Source organism: Carassius auratus, chromosome 4, assembly GCF_003368295.1.
Source record: "Carassius auratus strain Wakin chromosome 4, ASM336829v1, whole genome shotgun sequence".
Lineage (NCBI taxonomy): Eukaryota > Metazoa > Chordata > Actinopteri > Cypriniformes > Cyprinidae > Carassius > Carassius auratus.
Genome location: NC_039246.1, coordinates 21,419,073 through 21,438,881, shown reverse-complemented (window position 1 = coordinate 21,438,881; position 19,809 = coordinate 21,419,073). Strand labels below are relative to the sequence as shown.

General features: G+C 39.5%; 1 protein-coding gene across 4 annotated transcripts in view; it reads left to right on the top strand.

Moving 5' to 3' along the window:
• Nucleotides 1-19,809, top strand: part of cacna1c (calcium channel, voltage-dependent, L type, alpha 1C subunit) — a 139,059-nt gene that overhangs the window by 5,866 nt on the left and 113,384 nt on the right. Inside the window, exon 1 of one of the 4 annotated variants that reach the window (XM_026232094.1) lies at nucleotides 1,237-2,439. The exons of the other annotated variants lie outside the window; for them this stretch is intronic. Coding sequence (XP_026087879.1) covers nucleotides 2,382-2,439 — 58 coding nt within the window. The 5' untranslated portion in view covers nucleotides 1,237-2,381. Of the gene's footprint in view, nucleotides 1-1,236; nucleotides 2,440-19,809 lie in introns of those variants that run through there. 4 annotated transcript variants of the gene reach the window in all.

Below are 19,809 nucleotides of genomic sequence, written 5' to 3'. Positions count from 1 at the left end.
CATTTAAAGGGACACTTAATATATTTTCCCCTGTTGTTCTATTCCAATAGAAATGAACAACAAAACCACATAATCAAATATTTATATTTTATCTCTATGTATCCCCCTTAGGACTTATTAAAATAATCATATATCACTTTCGAATTGTACTAATAGTCGAATTCATGCCTTTGCACGTGACAACTGTCATGCAAAAACAACATTAGTATAACATAAGAATTTGCGCACCCTTAGAAGAGGTTTCAACTAGGGACTTAACATGAAGGTTGCAACAGGAATCCTATTGTGCCCTTGAGCAAGACATCAGGGTTGCTTTAAAGTGACACTGTACTCATTTACCACTAGAGGGCATCACTATACAAATACTCATGATCTGTCCTCGTTTTCGGCAGGATTTCAGAGCTATTCCAGAGAGCACAGCAGCCCATGCAGTTTTTATGATGTTGTTAAAATGAATGTTTTTATGTACAAATCTTTATGTTTCACCCAGGTTGACAAATCTTGCCAAAAATAGTTGATAAACTTGATTAATTAACATATACCTTAGACCTAAACCTTTATGTTCAGTATACTTTACCATTACATGGAGATAAATGGGTAAGAGTCAGTATAGAAGGGAAGAGGATGTGTCGCCTCAGTTATGTTTAGTTAATTGGTTAATTATAGCGTTAGTAAAAGAGTCATCCAGCCTGTGGCTGTAGAGCATGACGCCATGACCACTGCTGTATATCACATTCAGTGTGCAGACAGAGACATGATTCGTCTTGACATTTGAAAGTGTGAAAGCTGGGAGGAACTTTGTAATCTTGGATGCCATGCATTAACCAGTTTTCCTTCTGATGCCTGTGATTCTTTGGATCACTGGATTCCCATAAGCTTATGATTGCAGGGTGGCACTGAAAAACATGAACCTTTCTTCTGTGCTTTGTATAAACACACCAAAGTTAATCAATTATTTGAGGATGCTGAAGGGAAATTGCTGACCTCTGTAATGAACTTTTGTTCAAATTCAAATTCAATCAAAGTACTTGGCCGTAGATTGAACGTCCGTGCACTGGGAGAGCTTGTTTTTCATTCATCCAGAGGGACCTGCAATTTTGAGTGCCTCTCTTTCCTGCTACATGCTTCATGAAAATTCTAAATTCTAAATCTGCAGTTCTGATGCGCAGAGAGTGAGAAGTGATAGTCTGGGGGCAGGGGATGTCTCCTGGGACATGTGAAGTTTTCTCATGGCTGGAGGGAGGGACCAGGGAAGGTCCTGCTAAATTCGTACAAGGCCGTACTGATGAAAGATTCTCAGTCATTTTCCAGAAATTCCCAGGCCCCATCGTCCCCTTTATCAGAGCCCACCAGTCCTCAGCCATGGGAAGATCAGGCCGGTTAAACCTCAGCTGAAGGGAAAAATCAGCCCCGACACCTGCTGCTGGGTAACTCGACATTCTCCCCAGAAGTGGCATCCCGGCAGGCAGCAGGAAGTGGATATTGCCTAAACATGGTGCATGGAGCTGTGACTGTGAGCATATTTACACCAGATTGGTTGCGGTACAAATCATCTTCTGACATGATTCCGGACTGTAAAAGAACTCGATTCGGTTTCTAGTCTGGCTACGCTTCTCAAGTTTGCTCTCTCCCCCTCAAGAGATACAGCCCGTGTGGAAAAGCGTGGAGGATTTATTCTCCTTTCTAGCGCAGTCACATCTGGAAGCAGTCAAGGAGTCTACAGGGGAGGGGGTCTGGTCGTCAGATCATTGCAGAGAGGCTGCTGGTGTGCGCTCTCTCTCCGCAGGGCCACAGACTGTCTACTCCCCTTTCTCTCCAATATGGACTGGACGCGGCCGATTCTGCACTCTGTTTCCTAACGAGGCGCGACGCAAACTACGCCTGTTGTGGAACATCTCAGATGGAATCGATCATATGTGAAGACTGAAGCCCGTGAGATCTGGAATATACACACCTTTTACCTTTTGCTGCGCTTTCTGAAACGGTCTTTTGAAACCAACGCCCGCTTCTCCTGCGCTTCTCCTGGCTCTCGCAGCATCCTTTTTCGAACCGTTTCCGAGCGAATCGCGCCGATTTGATTATCGATCATCAGCAAGCGGCGCTGGTATCATGTTTCTTAGGTAGGGCCCGGATGTTCCAAAGATGCACTGGTTCGTTTTCTTAGGTGGTTCCTGCGATTATCCTTTCCTGATCTTTAGCTCCATAATGGGGATCAGGTAATATTAACTAAGCCGCAAGAGAAGGAATATCTTACGCTTTGCGTTTTTCATTTTTCGCCCCCCTTTTTTCTTTCATTTCTTTCCCTTGGGTTGTTTTTTCCTACCCCCTCCTTTTTTACAACCTTTTCTTCATTCACCTTCGGATAAAGCTGGACCACATATATGGTAAATGAAAGCAAAAACATGTACATACCGGAGGACACCCTTGAAAACCATCAAGGTAATTTCTTTATTTGTCTTCCCTCAGTTTGGCAACTGTGTGTGTGTGTGTGTGTGTGTGTGTGTGTGTGTGTGTGCCATATGGATGTTTTGGGGGGGGGGGGGGGGGGGTATTATGAGTGTGTTGGCATTATCATGGGCATGACGCGGGGGTGTACCCAAAACCGAACCCTTCCATCTTCAAACACAGTAGGCTATGCGCATTCATATCTTCCTCTGAGGACGATCAACAAATGTCATGCAATACAGCCACACATGGCCGACAGCTATTTTATTGTTATCTTGGAGGGAAATGCATTTATGTAGTTGTGAACTTGTTGGATGGCTCAATCATGCATATAGATCATGCACTCAGAGACGCGCGCACAGATGCCAATCGATTATCCTGTCAGCTGCTTCAGACTTCAAATGGCCTTTTAATCTTTTTGTGCGGCAAGACTGCATTGCTTACAGTCCAGTAGCTCAAATGAACTCGGGGTTGTGTCATCAGCGCATCATTTCACAGTGATTTATTCTGTTGAGAGCATCTCAAATGGTGGAATGAAGCACCGTCAGTGATGCCCCCTCATTCTAGCGTGCATCTGTTGAATTCCCCTTCTTATCAGACAGCTGGTGTGGCGCAGCAGTCTCCACAGGTTGCGCGCTTGCGAAGAGCAACGGAGCCTCACTCTCTTCCTTTCACTGGATCCCCTCCATCCAGGGCCTCCAGCCTTCGCCTGTTGGCAACGGAGCTGCCGACCCATAACAACAGCGCGGTTCGAGATAAGCCCGCTCCCCGCGCGCGCACCTGCCGCACCTGAGTGAACAAACGCATCCGAGCAAAACCTGTAAATTGCTGTCAAAAACGTAGCACCGCCCCCTCAGGCCTACAGTGCATCTGTCATGCAAAAAAGCTAGTCGATTATGAAAACCGTAATAATGATGTTTCTTTAGCGCTGTCTGTGAGGGACAGTGGTGCGTTTTTCATGCCCGGTTTGATCGAGTGAATAAACTGAGATAGACTCTTTGTTTGGTATTAAAATAGAAGCTGGACGACAGTGATGGGAAAAGGATCACGAATCTAATTTTAGATGCTTTGTTTCGGCAGCTTTGGCAGTAAACGTGTATCTTTGATCAGCTTGTCTTTGTTATATGAAGATTTGCATCTTGCAACTTTACTCTTGATGCTTAAACATCATCACAACAGTTTCTTCTAACTTATCAGTTTCTCTTAGTAATTGTTTGCTAATTAGAGAAAGGTTTTGCTTCTAATGACACAAACAGTACTTTTAAGGAATTTCAAAGTGATGGATAAAATATGAGATGATAACTCCAGGCATATCATTTCATCTGCAACCAAAGATGCGATGAAATGACCAGATGTCTCTTACAATTGACTCTGGTACTGCTAACAAATGGTGCAATAACATATATTTTACATAGTGCTTTGAGATGTCATAAATAAGTGTTCAGCCCACAGCAGCTGTAGAGAAAAAAAGTGCAAAAGAACAGCCAGCCAATGCACAAAAATAACTGAGATTGACTCCAAATTGTTATCATTTTAAAAGAATGCTTTATTAATGTGTATAGTGTGAGACAAAAACTGTTGTGAAGCAAACAGCTTCATGCATCCAGGCCAACAGGTGTCAGTATAAAGTGGAAATCCACTGAGAAATCAAAGCCAGTTAAATGTGAACAAAAACCAACTAAATGATTAACACAACCTTTTGTAGACTGCATATCTGTGTCCTAACAGAGCAGGATCTCCGAGGTGGCCTGTAGCCCGGCAGATGTTCATGTTTGTGTTGTGTTGTCGTCTACCGCTGCTGATGAGGGCAGGCTTTCAGGTAAACACAGCCTCAGTCAATCACAGGTCCAGAGCCGAGCCACTTATCACAGCCAAACATGAACCACAAACACCCCAACAGCAGGAAGATCGAGAGCGTGTTTTGTGCACTATGATACACCGTCACTTTCTGGAATGTTGAATGTGACTCATGAAGTGCTTGAATGTTTGTGTCGGAACAAGCAGTTACTGAGACACGTTTTTTGAACGATTTTTGTTCTGCATTAGACGCAGTTAACCAGGGCAAAAATGCTGAATTAATGCAATCTTTGCAGTTATATCAGCTGTATGCTATGATGAAATGATGCCAGCCCAAATGTTTATAAGGCTTTTCGTAGAAAAATGTCACAGTGTTGAGACATATGTTTGAAATGACTCGAAAGGTTTTAGTTTGTGCAGTTCTCTCTCTTTCTCTCTTGAAGGTTGTTGGTTCCCTGATGCTCATTGATTGGTAATTAGGGCAGCATTATCTGGCTTCTTTCCTCCTTCGGCTTTGTGCCAGGTTCATATGAGATGTAATTCAGATCATTAGCTAAACGAATATGTTTATGATCGATCTCGAAATGTCTGACGAGCCTCCAGGACGCCATCTCGGATGACTTTCTGTCTTGGACCTTTCCTCCTTCCTCAGGGCAGTGCCGAGTGATCGAGTGTTTCTTGCTTCTGTCACTGTCGAACACTTGCAGGTCACCAAAATCCCACACAAGTGTACACAGGTTGTTAGTTTCCTGGAATCCGTTCGCTAATGTTGTTTGCTCAAAGAGTATTTAATGTTTACTTAATGAATATTTAAGTCGGCCAAACTTGCATCAACATAAATCCTTAGCAAGCGCGGTGAAGTCGGGAAAGTTGTCAGCTTGTTTATTGCCGTGGCTCTGGCTAAGAGTGCCTGCCTTCACACAGAGAAGGTCTCCAGTTTCTTGCTTTCCTTGTTTGACTCCATGTATCCTCTATGTAACATAAAGACAACGATGTGGATCTTTACAAAAACAAGCCACCACTTATTCACTTCCGAAACGTAATTTGAGAAACATGTCTTAGGACAGTCAGTTAATGAGGCCACATTGTCAGCGAGGCAGAGCAGTTGGCGCTGGTCACTGTGGGATTGTGGGACATGTTAGGTGTCGAACAATCACAGGAGTGCAACACTTGGGAATTATTAGCTGTCTGTGAAAACACGCATGTTGAGCACAAATCATCTACTCTCGCTTCTGCTTTACATCAGTGCTTAGGTTTCCAGCCAGTGTGCTATCATACATGCTTACTGTATTTAAATTGATCGTTGCATGTTACTGTAATCACATGCTGAACACTTATCCAAAGTGACTCACTGTACACTTGTTCCTCAGACAATCCTCCTGGAGCAACCTGGGGTTAAGTGCACAATGATGATACCGCATGCTCATACTGCGCCCAGTATCATCTTTATACTGTTGTGGAAAAGAATTCTTATCAGTACAAATATACTTGTATCTCTGGATCTTTAAAAAAAATGTTTTTTTCTTCGCCTCTTTAATCCACTGTAATGTTAACAATTCGCTAAACAGTGTTTATGAGCATATGTAAACAAACAAAACAAGAGCAGCATTTGTTTGGTAATCATAGATGCCATGATGCTGGGGTTAGTGTCTGTCAGTGTGCTGTTATTTGATAACGCTGAAGTGATTTTTATTTTTTAAGAAATTCTTACTTTTTATTCAGCAAGGGCACATGAGATTGATCAAAATTGACTGTAAAACATTTGTAATGTTAAGACAAATATAGGTTTTTGGGTAAATGCTATTCTTTAAATTTTTATATTCATCTGAATCCTGAAAAAAATGTAACACTGTTTCCAGTATCACAACTATTTTCAATGATGATATTATTAAGGAATCTTTATGAGCACCAAATATATGCTAGAATGATTTCTGAAGGATCATGTAACTGTGAAGACTGGAGTAATGGCTGCTCAAAATGTAGCTTTTCCATATAAAGTCATAAAGTCTTTATTATAAATAGAAAACGGTTATATGAAAATGTAAATATATTACTGATTTTACAGATAAATGATAAATTGATTTATTAAATAAATGCAGCCTTGTAAAGCATGAGAGTCTTCTTTTCAAAAAACATTAATAATTCTTACTGACCCCAGTGGTAGTTTAGCTCTCTACTTATATGTTTATATGCTTTTTTTGGTCTGTCAAGTGAAAACCATAAATCGTTATGCTTATAAAAATAATAATAGTTCACCTCTTAAACAAGCTGCATTATTTGAGTTATAAAGATTTGAGACAATGTCTGGTACCACTTTATTGCCTTAACTACGAAGTACTCACATAAAATAAGTACAGTGTACTTATTGTGTTCATATTGTATTGCAAAACACTTTTGCTGCTTTTGATGTGGGATGTGGGTTAGGTTTGGTGGGATGGGTTTAAGGTTAACAGAATAATTATAAATATAATTACAGAAATTATTTATTGATGTAATTACATGCAGGTATATTTTGAAAATAGAAATACGATGTAAAAACGTGTATGTACACTATGTTTAATATTAATGTAAGTGCACTGTAATTAAGGCCATCTAATATAAAGCGGGACCCAATGTTTGTTGCTCAAAAGGAGCAGGAAAAGTTTCATGGAGAACTTCAAGGGTTTTGTTTATATCACCAGGCTTCCTAAACACAAACACATGCATGCAAACACGCATTCTGCATGTTTGATGTGTGTACACTCCACCCAGCTCATAAAACTCTTGTCTGTGTGTGTGTGTGTGTGTGTGTGTGTGTTTCCGTTTGGTCCTCTTCTCCCAAACCCAGTGCTCAGTGTCACATCCAGAGCAAGTAGGATGCCTGAATGGATAAGGCAGTAGATAAATGGAAGCATGACAGACTGCATGAATAAAAGCTCATATGTTAATAAAGCAGAAAACAGCTGCTTGTGACACATTGGCACCGCAGGCACCCTCAGCATTATGGAAAAGAACCAAAGCCCCCCGTTAACATGTGAGTCAGCAGTGGGTCACGACACGGGAGTCTAATAAGCATCTCTCACTCCTCTGAACTACGGTCCCCTTAGCAAAGACTGCATGAGTGTGTGCAAGGTCTGGACTGCGCTAAATGAGTTGCGACTGGTCATAATTATCACTGTAACGTCAGTTCATCATCTTAATATTTTATCTGTAACAGTTTCCATTTGAGAAACAGCATTTTTGGGGGTGGAAATAAACTTGGATTTCACACACTGACTTTAATCTTGAACCAGATCTGTCACCTACTTTGAGTTTGAAATGTTTGTCCAGTTTGAGTAAAAATGCAGCACTTAGTCATACTGCATTATTAAGACAAAAAGACCATTATCACTTGTTCACTGGTTAATAGTTCTTTCTGTTTTACTACACAACTTATAAAATGCATAATACGGTCAGAACTCTAGGTTTTTATGGGGTATTCAAAATATGAGAACTAGATTTTTACATTTTGGGGAAAAAAGTCAAGATTGTCCGTGTCATATTTGCTGGTGTGTTACTAATGTGTTCAAAATGTAACTTTTTTTTTTTTTTTTTTGTGATCTGGTGTTTTGAGTGTTTTCTTACCAGCCCACCCCCAAAGGTGACCAGATGTCCTGATAAAATCATGATGACCCCTGTTTTATGTATTCCAGTCAGGACCACATTTTTATGGATAATTAGTCCTAGCTGTGGTTTTATTGCAAAATAAGCTTTTTAACATCCCTATGATTCATGATTTTTCATGTTCATAAGAAACCAGCAGTTGTGTGATGTTAAAGTAACAAGAGGGGGTGGGTTAGTAGTTCTTTGACCTGTTAACAGCGGTACTACATAAAGACCAAACTACATCTGTTGTTTCCTCTTCAGTTGAGGAGTAAACTGACAGCATCCAACGTGCCCCTGCATAATGATGGAACTAAGTTAAGTACAGGGTCTTTTTATTGCCCACCATCAGACAAAGTGAATCTGATAGCCTTTAAATATAAACCTACCTACTTCTGGAAATCTGAAAAACCATTTCTATTGCCAGGCATCTTTACACATCTCATCAGTAAAGCCGGTTCTCTAATCAGCGGTAAATTCCATCAGGTGTGTGATTTCACATAGAGCAGCAGTTACTACACAGAGCCGTTGTTAACTGAAAAGCTGTGCAAATCCACGTTCATTATCAGCTTGGATTTGCGCAGCTTGTCAGTTAACAACAGCTCATAAAAATGCTACAAAAACCAATTCGTCAAGTCAATTCGCAACAGTAAGTTTCCATACTATATGGTAAATAAGTGTAATAACATTTAATGAAATTTTACAGTAAAATACTGTTATTTAATATTATGTTTTTGCAAGTGAAAAAAATAAGTAATTGTACAATTTATATTGAAATCCATAAAGTTAAGTCGGTAAAACCTAAAACGTTTTACAGTAGAGTTCTGGCAACCGCAGGTGCCAGTACTTTACCATAAATGTCACCAGTATTTTTTTTTCAGTGTTCAAACTTTTACGATAAAAACATTAAAGTCTGCATGGAATGAAAGTTCGCTCTATTTTTCTAAATGCATATTATTGATCTTTATGGTGAAAAATCCATCGATGCGTGTAAAAAAAATTTAAACAATCAAAAATGACCTTGTAGTTTTTAATTAAAATATCAATAGATCTTCCTTAAACCCGCCCCTTTCTAACAATTGGCTGCAAGCTTTCAATCAGATCAACTGTCATTGGACGAAGTCCCTGGCCTACATTTTTCCAGATTTATATCATATGTAAGATTGGTCGCTACTTCCGTTAAATCACTACTTTTAAACTAGTTTGTTAAGTTTAAATATGAGTTATACTAATAGTGGTTCTTGCCTAATAATAAATGATAAAAGAGAAAATGAGACTGCATGTGAAAGAAAGAGTTGTGAAAGAGTTAAGAGGGTTCTTTTTCTCCTATAAAATGTGGGTGGAAGTGTGAGTATGGTTGTGTATTTAGGCCAGTCCTGATGCGTTTGTCCTGAGTGAATATCAGATCAGCTCCCTGCAGACTGCTGTCTCTTTTAAAGCCTCAGTCGTACAGCGCACTGCCTCGCTTTAAGATATTAACCAGCACCATGAATGATAGCCAGAAAGAGAACAAAATGTTGGCCCACAGTTGATTTTCTGCTTGTGTCCTGTGTTGCTTTTGCTGCAGATACTGTGTGGGGGGTTCAGTCAAATCCAGAAAGCAACAGCGCAAAGATTACAGGCCTGAGGTGGAGAGGACAACTGTCAGAAGGTTTAGCGACAAGTCTGAGCTTGGGACATGATGGTTGGGTCTTTTGCGTGGATGTTTCAGTGTCTCCTTCATACCCCATCGCTCTCTCAATCCTCTTTCTGTCTTTAGATGTCCCTCCTGCTAGCGGCCTAGTTTGGGTAGTGCTGAATTCTCAGTGTAGGTTGCATGTTTAATTCATCAGTTTGAGCTTCGTTCAACTGTGAGAGAAAGGCATTATGGGTCTGACCGGTACTCAGCAAGCACACACTTGGCGATAGTAGCACATTTATCCCATGGCCTTGACCTGATCTAACTCACCCAGGTGTCCTCATATGCACCAAATTACAGTTATTCCCATCACCTGGGTCTCATCGCAGTTTCATAATCGCAAGTGTGAGCTGAGTTTTGCTCTGGTGTATCAAGTATGATATCAGTTACGATAATTCCAGCACAGGTTCATGACTGTTCTATTTCAAGTTTTGGCAAATTGGTCGCTGATATGAATTTGTTCGTTCTTATTAGTACATTTTTGTACGTCCAGCTCATGCCACAGCTTAGTCAGATGTGGAGTTAGGGATTCAGATTAATGTCCATTGTTTGATGATTAAAAATCATAAGTTTTTGTACAAATCACATTGTTACAGATTTGTACTAAATCACAGCTTCGTAATTTATTAGGAAAACGTATGTAGTATTAAGAACGTTAGAGTAATTTCCCTTCCTTGCAATTGATAATTTTCTAATTGTCTTACTCTATATCGAGAAATTGCTGTTCACTCAAGGCCCTGGAACACATTTTCGATTCTCAGACCACCCGATTAACATAATTAATGATGCATATACTTTAATTTTAATTACACATTGGTAGTGTATTGTTTTCTTGTTTGGGGATACTGAATGAGGTGGTGATGGATGTGTGTATTTGTAGGGGGAATGGAGTGGGTTTCCCTCCCAAGATGGCAAGGGCATATTACATCGAGTGATTTATGTACCACATCAGTCATGCCAGCGTCACACACGGTCTAAACCGACTACTGCTCTTCGGTCTCCATCAAAATCCACTCAACCCAACCCCACCTGTATTATGACAGAAAAACAGGCCCCGGCTCAATTCATTGACGATTCTTTTTTTAAATTTGGTATCTTTCACCTTTGTCAACTCAGAACATTCAAACAGTCTCTATCATGGAGTACAATGTTAATGGCATGTTTTACATTTTCGTCTATTAGAAAAATTCACTCTACACGTTTTAATGCAACACAAAAGGCCAGTTTTACTTTGCTAATAATTTGTTTTACTACATGCAGCATAATTTCTAAATGCCGGCTCTCTCTCCGTTCCTGAAACAAACGTTTTTTCGAGCGACTCAAGGTTTGTCTGCCCTCTACCTGCTGTCTTTCTCTTCCTTCCTGTCCTCTACCAGCTGTCTGTCCCGTTCTCTCCCTGTCTGTTCCATACCCGCTGTCTGTCTCTCTCTTTGTCCATCTCTGTCTTGACAGCATGTTGAGTTTCTCCTTTCATTTAGACTAACGTCAAATCTCTGATTCAGCCTCTCTTTCTCACACACACTCACTCTCTCTGACACTCACAAATTCCCTCACGCACTTGCTCACAGTCACACACGCGGACACTCATGCAGAAGATGAGTAGATAGGTGTTGAAATATTGGCGCCATCTAGCAGTTGTGCCCCAGCTATCATCACCATGGCAACTGACAGACTTCAAATCTGTTGAAAGCCTATAAACCAAACCTTTGCAAGAAATGGTGGACGTACTTTGCCTAAAACCATATTTAAAAACAGAAGATAACATAGATGAGGTGTCATGTACTGAATGTAGTCTGAAGCTTTTGCTGTTTGACGGACAGGCTGCCCAGCAAGGGCGTCAAACTCGCCCTCGCCCCTTCACACATGTTCCTGTCCTCCCTCAGGTGCAGATAAAAGATGATATGAAAAAAAGATGATATGGCTGTGTAGCCCTCCAGCTACATAAATGACAAATGTAATAGCTGGCATGACAGCAAAATTAACTGTAATGTTTATATTAAATAAATCTTAAATACTTATATTACATTAAGATATAGTTACTTTATTTATTTATTGCTACTGTACCTTTAAGACCACCATGTAAATTCCTTTACGATTGGCTAACCTCTTTGCATTTGAAATGAGTAACTGCTACTGAGTTGTGGGTTTGCTGTCGGGTCTAATATAGTTTCTGCTGCCTCATCCTTCAGTAACATTTCTTTGAAAAGCTGTGTTACATTGTGGTCAATAAAATGAATGTATTTCACAAGCAGTTAAAACCAGAATAAAACAGAAAGAAACTCAAAAACTCAAAAAGATAAAAAAATAAAATAAATGTCACTTGTTTCTAATGCTGGGATCCTTCAGAAGTATATGCAGAGATGCAGGTGCTACTTTTATTTCAGGAGATCAAGGAAAATTTGGTCTTTCATGATATGACCTTTAAGGCAGCGGTAGCTTTGGTCAGGGATGAAGCTTTTTCTGACTTTATTGACACTTTGGCCAGTTTGATTTACCTGAGATATATACAGGTGCTGGTCATATAATTAGAATATCATCAAAAAGTTTATTTCACTAGTTCCATTCAAAATGTGAAACTTGTATATTATGTTCATCCATTACACAGATACTGATATATTTCAAATGTTTGTTTCTTTTAATTTTAATGATTATAACTGATAACCAAGGAAAATCCCAAAATCAGGATCTCAGAAATTTAGAATATTGTGAAAAGGTTCAATATTGAAGACACCCGGTGCCACACTCTAATCAGCTAATTAACTCAAAACACCTGCAAAGGCCTTTAAATGGTTGCTCAGTCTTGTTCTTTTGGCCACACAATCACGGGGAAGACTGTTGACTTGACAGTTGTCCAAAAGATGACCACTGACACCTTGCACAAGGAGGGCAAGACACAAAAGGTCATTGCAAAAGAGGCTGACTGTTTACAGAGCTCTTATATAGAGAGGCGAAGGGAAGGAAAAGATGTGCTAGAAAAAGTGTACAAGCAATAGGGATAACCGCACCATGGAGAGGATTGTGAAACAAAACCCATTAAAAAATGTGGGGGAGATTCACAAAGAGTGGACTGCAGCCGGAGTCAGTGCTTCAAGAACCACTTTGCACAGATGTATGCAAGACATGGGTTTCAGCTGTCGCATTCCTTGTCAATCCACTCTTGAACAACAGACAGTGTCAGAAGTGTCTTAAGACAAAAAGGACTGGACTGCTGCTGAGTGGTCCAGAGTTATGTTCTCTGATGAAAGTAAATGTTGCATTTCCTTTGGAAATCAGGATCCCAGAGTCTGGAGGAAGAGAGGCGAGGCACACAATCCACGCTGCTTGAGGTCCAGTGTAAAGTGTCCACAGTCAGTGATGGTTTGGGGTGCCATGTCATCTGCTGGTGTTGGTCCACTGTGTTTTCTGAGGTCCAAGGTCAACGCAGCCGTATACCAGGAAGTTTTAGAGCACTTCATGCTTCCTGCTGCTGACCAACTTTACAGAGATGCAGATTTTATTTTCCAACAGGACTTGGCACCTGCACACAGTGCCAATGCTACCAGTACCTGGTTTAAGGACCATGGTATCCCTGTTCTTAATTGGCCAGTAAACCTGCCTGACCTTAATCCCATATAAAATCTATGGGGTATTGCGAGGAGGAAGATGCGATATTCCAGACCCAACAATGCAGAAGAGCTGAAGGCCTCTTTCAGAGCAACCGGGGCTCTCATAACACCTGAGTTGTGGCACAGACTGACTCACAGACATGCCACGCCGCATTGCTGCAGTAATTCAGGCAAAAGGAGCCCCAACTAAGTATTGAGTGCTGTACATGTTCATACTTCATGTTCATACTTTTCAGTTGGCAAAGATTTCTAAAAATCCTTTCTTTTGTATTGGTCTTAAGTTATTTTCAAATTTTCTGAGATACTGAATTTGGGATTTTCCTTAGTTGTCAGTTATAATCATAAAAATTTAAATAAATAAACATTCAAAATATATCATTCTGTGTGTAATGAATGAATATTATATACAAGTTTAACTTTTTGAATGGAATTAGTGAAAGAAATAAACTTTTTGATGATATTCTAAATATATGGCACCTGTATGTGTGTGTGTGTGTGTGTGTGTGTGTGTGTGTAATGTTGTTTTTCATTATTATACAATTTAGGGCTTTTGGTGACAAAGAAATTTTGGAATTAGAAATTTGTGTTACATTCAAGACATGTTGGTTTGACCGTGAAAGGGTAAACGCACTTCTTACCATGATACCTGTGAACACTTAGTGCATTTAATATATAACACCAAATATTAGTTTTTTTTTCTTGATGTAACAAATTAATTTACTGTTAGAACAGCTTAGGTTATGATAGTGTTTCATTATGCTTATGCTTTTTTCGGCGCATACATGAGGGATGTGACCATAGTCCCTAAAACTTGTTTCTATTTATTAATCTTGAAAAAGTGTGCCCTCAGGGGGACAGCAAGAATAATTGTTATACCTTTTGGTTTTTGCTCATTTTGTTAGAAACTTTTCAGCCTAAAGCACTGATATTTCATCTCAGACGTCTTTTACATGTTAGCAGTCATTACCCATGTAAATTAAATTTACAACATAGAGCTAATCGAGTCAGATACAATTAAACTAGAAGTTCATGAAGCCTGATGTTACATTCATTATGTGTAAATTTAAATTTTAAACCCCAAAGATCCACTAATTAAATGCATAATGGCATTAGTGAAGTCGTCATTCACACTTACTCTACCATTCAAAAGTTTAAAGGCTATAAAAAATGACTTCTTCAACTGATTCAACAAGGTTGCATTAAATCGATCATAAGTGAGAGCAAAGAAATGTCTAATGTTGAAAAATATTTGTATAAATGCTGTTTTTAAACTTTATATTCATCACAAAAATGACATTGCCACAAAGTTAAGCTGTGCAACTGTTTTTAACTTTATTTAGCACTAAATCGGCATATTATTAAGATTTCTGAAGGATCATGTGACACTGAAGACTGGAATAAATTCAGCTTTGCATCACAGGAATAAATGACATTTTCAAATATATGAAAACAGAAAACACTTATTTTAAATAGCTGAAATGAGAAGTCACGGTACTGTATATTTTATTGTGTAATAGAAAACAATACAAAAACATGAATGTTGTATTCTCCATTCCAAGGTCACATGACTGAAACAGATGAATACAGTGTTTTTAAACCTTATTCGATTAAGTGTTGCGTTCTTGTGTAATTGGATTAGACTGTAGATTTCCTGTTCGACAGGAAGACAGAAACTCATGATCATCTTTCTCTCTTTCACTTCTCCCAGCCAGTTTAATGCTTTTCCAGGGTCTTATTTCACAATCAATACTAAACCAGTTAATTAGCTAACAGTTCATCATTCAGGACCAAACCCGTGGGGCCTTTTCCACCTCAGCCGATTGTTCCACCTTGCAGGGCATGAAAAGGTACTCAAAAACAGGCTCAGTGGTCAGTAGTAACACTGACACTGTGTTTACACAGGCATTAGAGGAACAAAATCCTTCAGCCATGTTTTTGCAATCAAGTCTCTCGTGACATCTTATCGTGATGGATCGTTTGGGTCCGGGCCCAACACTGTTCTGGCACAAGGATCACAACTCACCTCACTTTTCCCTGAATCGGATTCAATAGCCAAATGTCTGTCTATAGCTTTAAACGAGTGCGTCTGCACGTATATCTTGTTTTAGTTCTCTTCAAAGTCCTGCTTTTACGAGCGTTTAGCACACAGCTGCGGCACAAGAACGGTGTCAGCTGCAGCACAACCCCGGCTAGCATGCTAACCGCTAACGCTGTGTCGTCTTACTGTACCTCTTCAGCCATCTGCTTCTCATCAGTGCTAATCACCCAAGACTCCCATAATTCCCTGTGACGGCACATAACGACACACGAACACAGGCTGCCGGTGGAAATAATAACACCGGCCATGAAGCTTAGCAGCCCAGGAAAGACCTGTTCAGGCTTCCTCTACTTTTCTATTTCTTCCTCAGTTCACAATCTCTCTCCGCTCTCTCGACCTTCAGATAAATGAATGAAACCGGGGAGAAAACAGGCATGTCATGACTCCGTTATCAGCGTCCTTGGCAGATTAATCACGATGCTTGAAAAGAGCCCTACAAGTGCACGGCGAGGCAATAAATCTACATGTGGTGAGGGAGATGGTGACTCGGGCCTTGATTAGAGGGTGCCGCTGTTTGCCAGACGTGGGACGTCGGCATTCTTTGGGTCAAAACCGTTCCGGCATGAAGTGACTAAGAGTGCTGATGTAACATTTGAGAACTGAGCTTTGAGATGAAAAGAGCAGAAAGAGAGGCACTTGTAAAGGCCACATCTTCTTTTATACATCTTCCTCCATGCATTCTTGCTCTGATTCATCCTGGATCCATATGATGACCGATTCTTTGTGAACCATCCTAAAGCTGCTGACTGGACACCACTGTGTTCTCCGCAGTGCCGGCACAGATGGAGTCTATCTAAACAGTTTACTCGCTCTGGCACTCTCTGACAAAAGTAGACACACACCTGCTGTTTCCAGCCACATCAGCATGGCACAATGCAGCTCTGCTCCAAGGCATTAGGCCCTAGGGACTCAAACCCAGAGCCTTCTGAATATTAGCCCTACAAGCGCTTGGCTAATCTGTATACTGAATTTGCCCTTGGGACCTAAAGGGATAGTTCATTCAAAAGTGTAAATTCTGTCATCATTTATTAATTCGAAAATTAAATTCCAAACTGGTTTTACATTCTTTTATCTGTGGAACACTAAATAAGAGATTTTGATCTCAGTGGTATTGTGTGGACAAGAAACATTCTTCAGAATATTTTCTTTTCGAAACTACGTCAGTCCCACATGGATGTTCTATTATATTTCATATTTGAAATGGCCATATTTAACCTTGAGTTAATGTCATGTTGAGTTAGTTGGGAATTAACTGGAGGTAGTTCGATTTCAGTATTACATTTGACCGCTCTTTGATGGTGTTCTCCTTTGCATAAGGTGAATAACATTGATTGGACAAATACAGAGCATTTTATTAACCTCTTGTGCATCCGGGGAAATATCACCATACAAATCTGTTCTGCTTGTCTCCTGAGACATACTCTGAAAACAGAAGAAACTTCAAGACTATCAAAGACGAAAATAGAAGGAAAACAAAGATGAGTGTTTGCCGTCACTATTCAACATTTTAAATGTCGCCTTCAGACAGTGAAACTAAACAGAGCGTGAATGTTTCTGTACAAAGCACATGAATATTTAATGAGATGAGAGGCGGTTTACGATTGGTTGTCTTTTGCTGAACACCTTGTCATTACTCACCTTTTGCTAAACAACTCTTGCACTACAGTTTTACACTATATAACTTGCACAGAAGCATAATTTAGAGTAAAAAATGCCTCAACACAGGGTAAAAAACTGAACAAAACAAAATATGTGTGTATATATACGTGTTGTTTTTGGTCGAAAACAGCTAAAACAAACGTATTTTGTGTTGCACAGAAGAAAGTAAGTCATGCAAGTTTGGAACAACATGAGAGTGAGTAAATGATGACATAACTTTCATTTTTGGCACTGGCTCAGGTACTGCAAACCTAAAACCATGTGGATAAAATATTAACTGCATTAAGCTTCAGGAGCCTTCCATTTTCTGGTTTTGCATTTTTGCCATTTTTATTTCTTACTTTGACAAAAATTATTCAAGTAATGTCCTCTGGTGGTATATTAGACAGCAGAGAACCGTGTCCCCTGCAAGAGGACATGGGCAGATATTAAGTCAGCAGCAGTGACTCTTTCATTCCTGTTCTCCAGAAGATGGAATAAAACATTTTAGCCATTGGCAGGAAGTAATGTGTCCTGTCTAAACCATGTAGCACTACTTCAGCTTCAACAGATGTTCAGATGCAGACATTTGCCTCTTGTAGTGGCCAAAGATTGCATGGAAAGCCTGAGTGCTGAGGTCAAAGATCTGTTTTTACTTGGTCTGTTGACGCAAAGAAAGGGTCAGTTCCATATATTGCAATTCACAGTCTTTATTGTAGTTTTAAAAATGTTACAGTCCACGGTAAAACGAATTGATTTCTTTCTCATAAAAATAGATTTGTGCAAGCAAGGACAATGCCAAATAACACTGTGTTCTGTCAGCATGTTGAAAAGCATTCATGAATCTTTGCTGAATTTTGCTTTATGACCCCAGTATAAATAAAGGGGTTTATCAAGTTAAATCTTCTTTCCAGTATTCAGTAGTGAATGGACCCCTTGAAATCAAATGGATTAATGCAAATTTCTTTCCCGTTCTAATGTGCTGCCTATTGAAAAAGGAAGATATGAAAAGACATTTATGTCATAAACTAGACATAGACATAAACTACTAAAACCTTGATTTGCTAATTGGTATTGCTGGGAGGAGCTAGGGACATTTTATAATAAAAAATAAATAAATAAATGCTATATTTTAGAGCATAAATATACGCTAACAGTTTATTTAGTCAGTTATTGGTAGTCGTATAGTCTAATAAAATATATAACATTCTTATGTATCTTTTAATTTCATGAATGCTTCTTGAGCATTTCAGTGAGAAGAAGATTTGAAGCATCTGAAACCTGGCTAATCGTGTAATGTAGTTCTCCATGTTTATTCTTGGCGGGTTTGATCTTATTGTTGTTGTTTTTTCTGTTTATGCAGCTGCACACATACAGACACATGTGCATGACCCTTATCTGATTATAGACGTATGGGCTCTGGGTAGGGGTGGTAATTGGCGTGTGGCCATAATTGCATGTATGTTGAACCTGTTAGTAGGCAGGTGATTAATTGATTAATTATTTGAATGCATTTTGAGTGGAAATACATTATCCCAGAGCACAATTTGCATTGTTGTAATTAGATGCAGAAGAAACGTGGCCTGCTAATGAAATGCCTGAATCTCCTCAAGGTGCCCTTCAGGTGCAGGGGAAGGTTGGCCCAGGAGGAAATGTAGGTGTGTTTTATGCCTGATGAAGTTCGGTTCTTCTGCTGAATCGAGGATAGCTGTTGGATTCGGTGGGGGATGTAATTCTTCTCAGAAAATGAATAGGGGGCAGGGTTCCAAAGAGCAAAACCTCATTTTCTTTTCTTTGCAAACACATTGCCTCTCTTTGTACTTGGTGTGTTGTTTAAATGGTTTTGGATACAGTGTCTGTCATTTTGGAAACCACAAATGAGATGCTTGCATCGTTGAAAAGACAAATGTGAGATATGGAAAGAAAGAAAGCATTTGGACTACTTCCACAGCTGTGTAAACCCTGTCCTGCTTTCGGTTTAACAGAGATGGAGAACTCTCCGACACCTGATTAAAAGGGTCATTCTTTGTATGCAGTGCCCTTTGGACCTCATGATGTGTTGAAAAAAAGTTGGATCGGGAGAAGTTTTTTTCTAGTGCAGTTGTAGCTGGGTTCTGGGTTTTATTTGCTTATATGTTTGAAATCAATGAAAATAGGTTGAGGTTGCCAATTTTACAGCTTGAAATAAACTTGACTTATATGTATGGCAATCAATGTAAAGGCTAAATTCGCAGTTTATCTTTAAGAGCCACCATAGAACTTTTATTAAATACCTATAGTCAGATATTTGATTTAAGACTGAATTTTTTTTTCTCGTGAAAGTTTTGTCTCCGATGGTTGGAGCATAAGAGTGGAGAAGCTGGATATGATGATAAAAACATACGATCTCAAATCAAGCGTTTAAATAAAGTGAGACTTGTTTAATTTTCCCTAAAATGTGTCACATTTAGAAATTGATGTCATAGCTGATTAATTTAGTTATTTTTGGGTTCATTTGTTGAATTTGTCAAAGTGCAAAGCAATACTCGGGACAGGTGGAAAACCCAGGAAAATAAACAGGACAAATAGGATTGATTTAAACCACATACAATGTGACCTGGTTACAAAAACAGGATTTAAGGCACTGTCAGCATTCTCACCCTAAAGCCTGGATATGGTGTTGTTTTGTTTTATTTTATTTCAGAGTGTACAATATGGTCATACCTTGAAGTGGTTAATATTATTATCAATACTTTAATACACTGAAGGGCTGCGTTTTAAAAACTCTTCTTGATGTGAATAGTGTTTTAAGAGAAACTATTCAGTTTTGAGATTTAAGAGATCCAGTGTTGAGAAAGTTTGGAGATCCTGTTCAGTCTGCTCTAGTTTGTGGCCTTTTTTCTCTTCTTTTCGGAGTTGTGGTGGATCATTGCTGCCGTCATATTTGA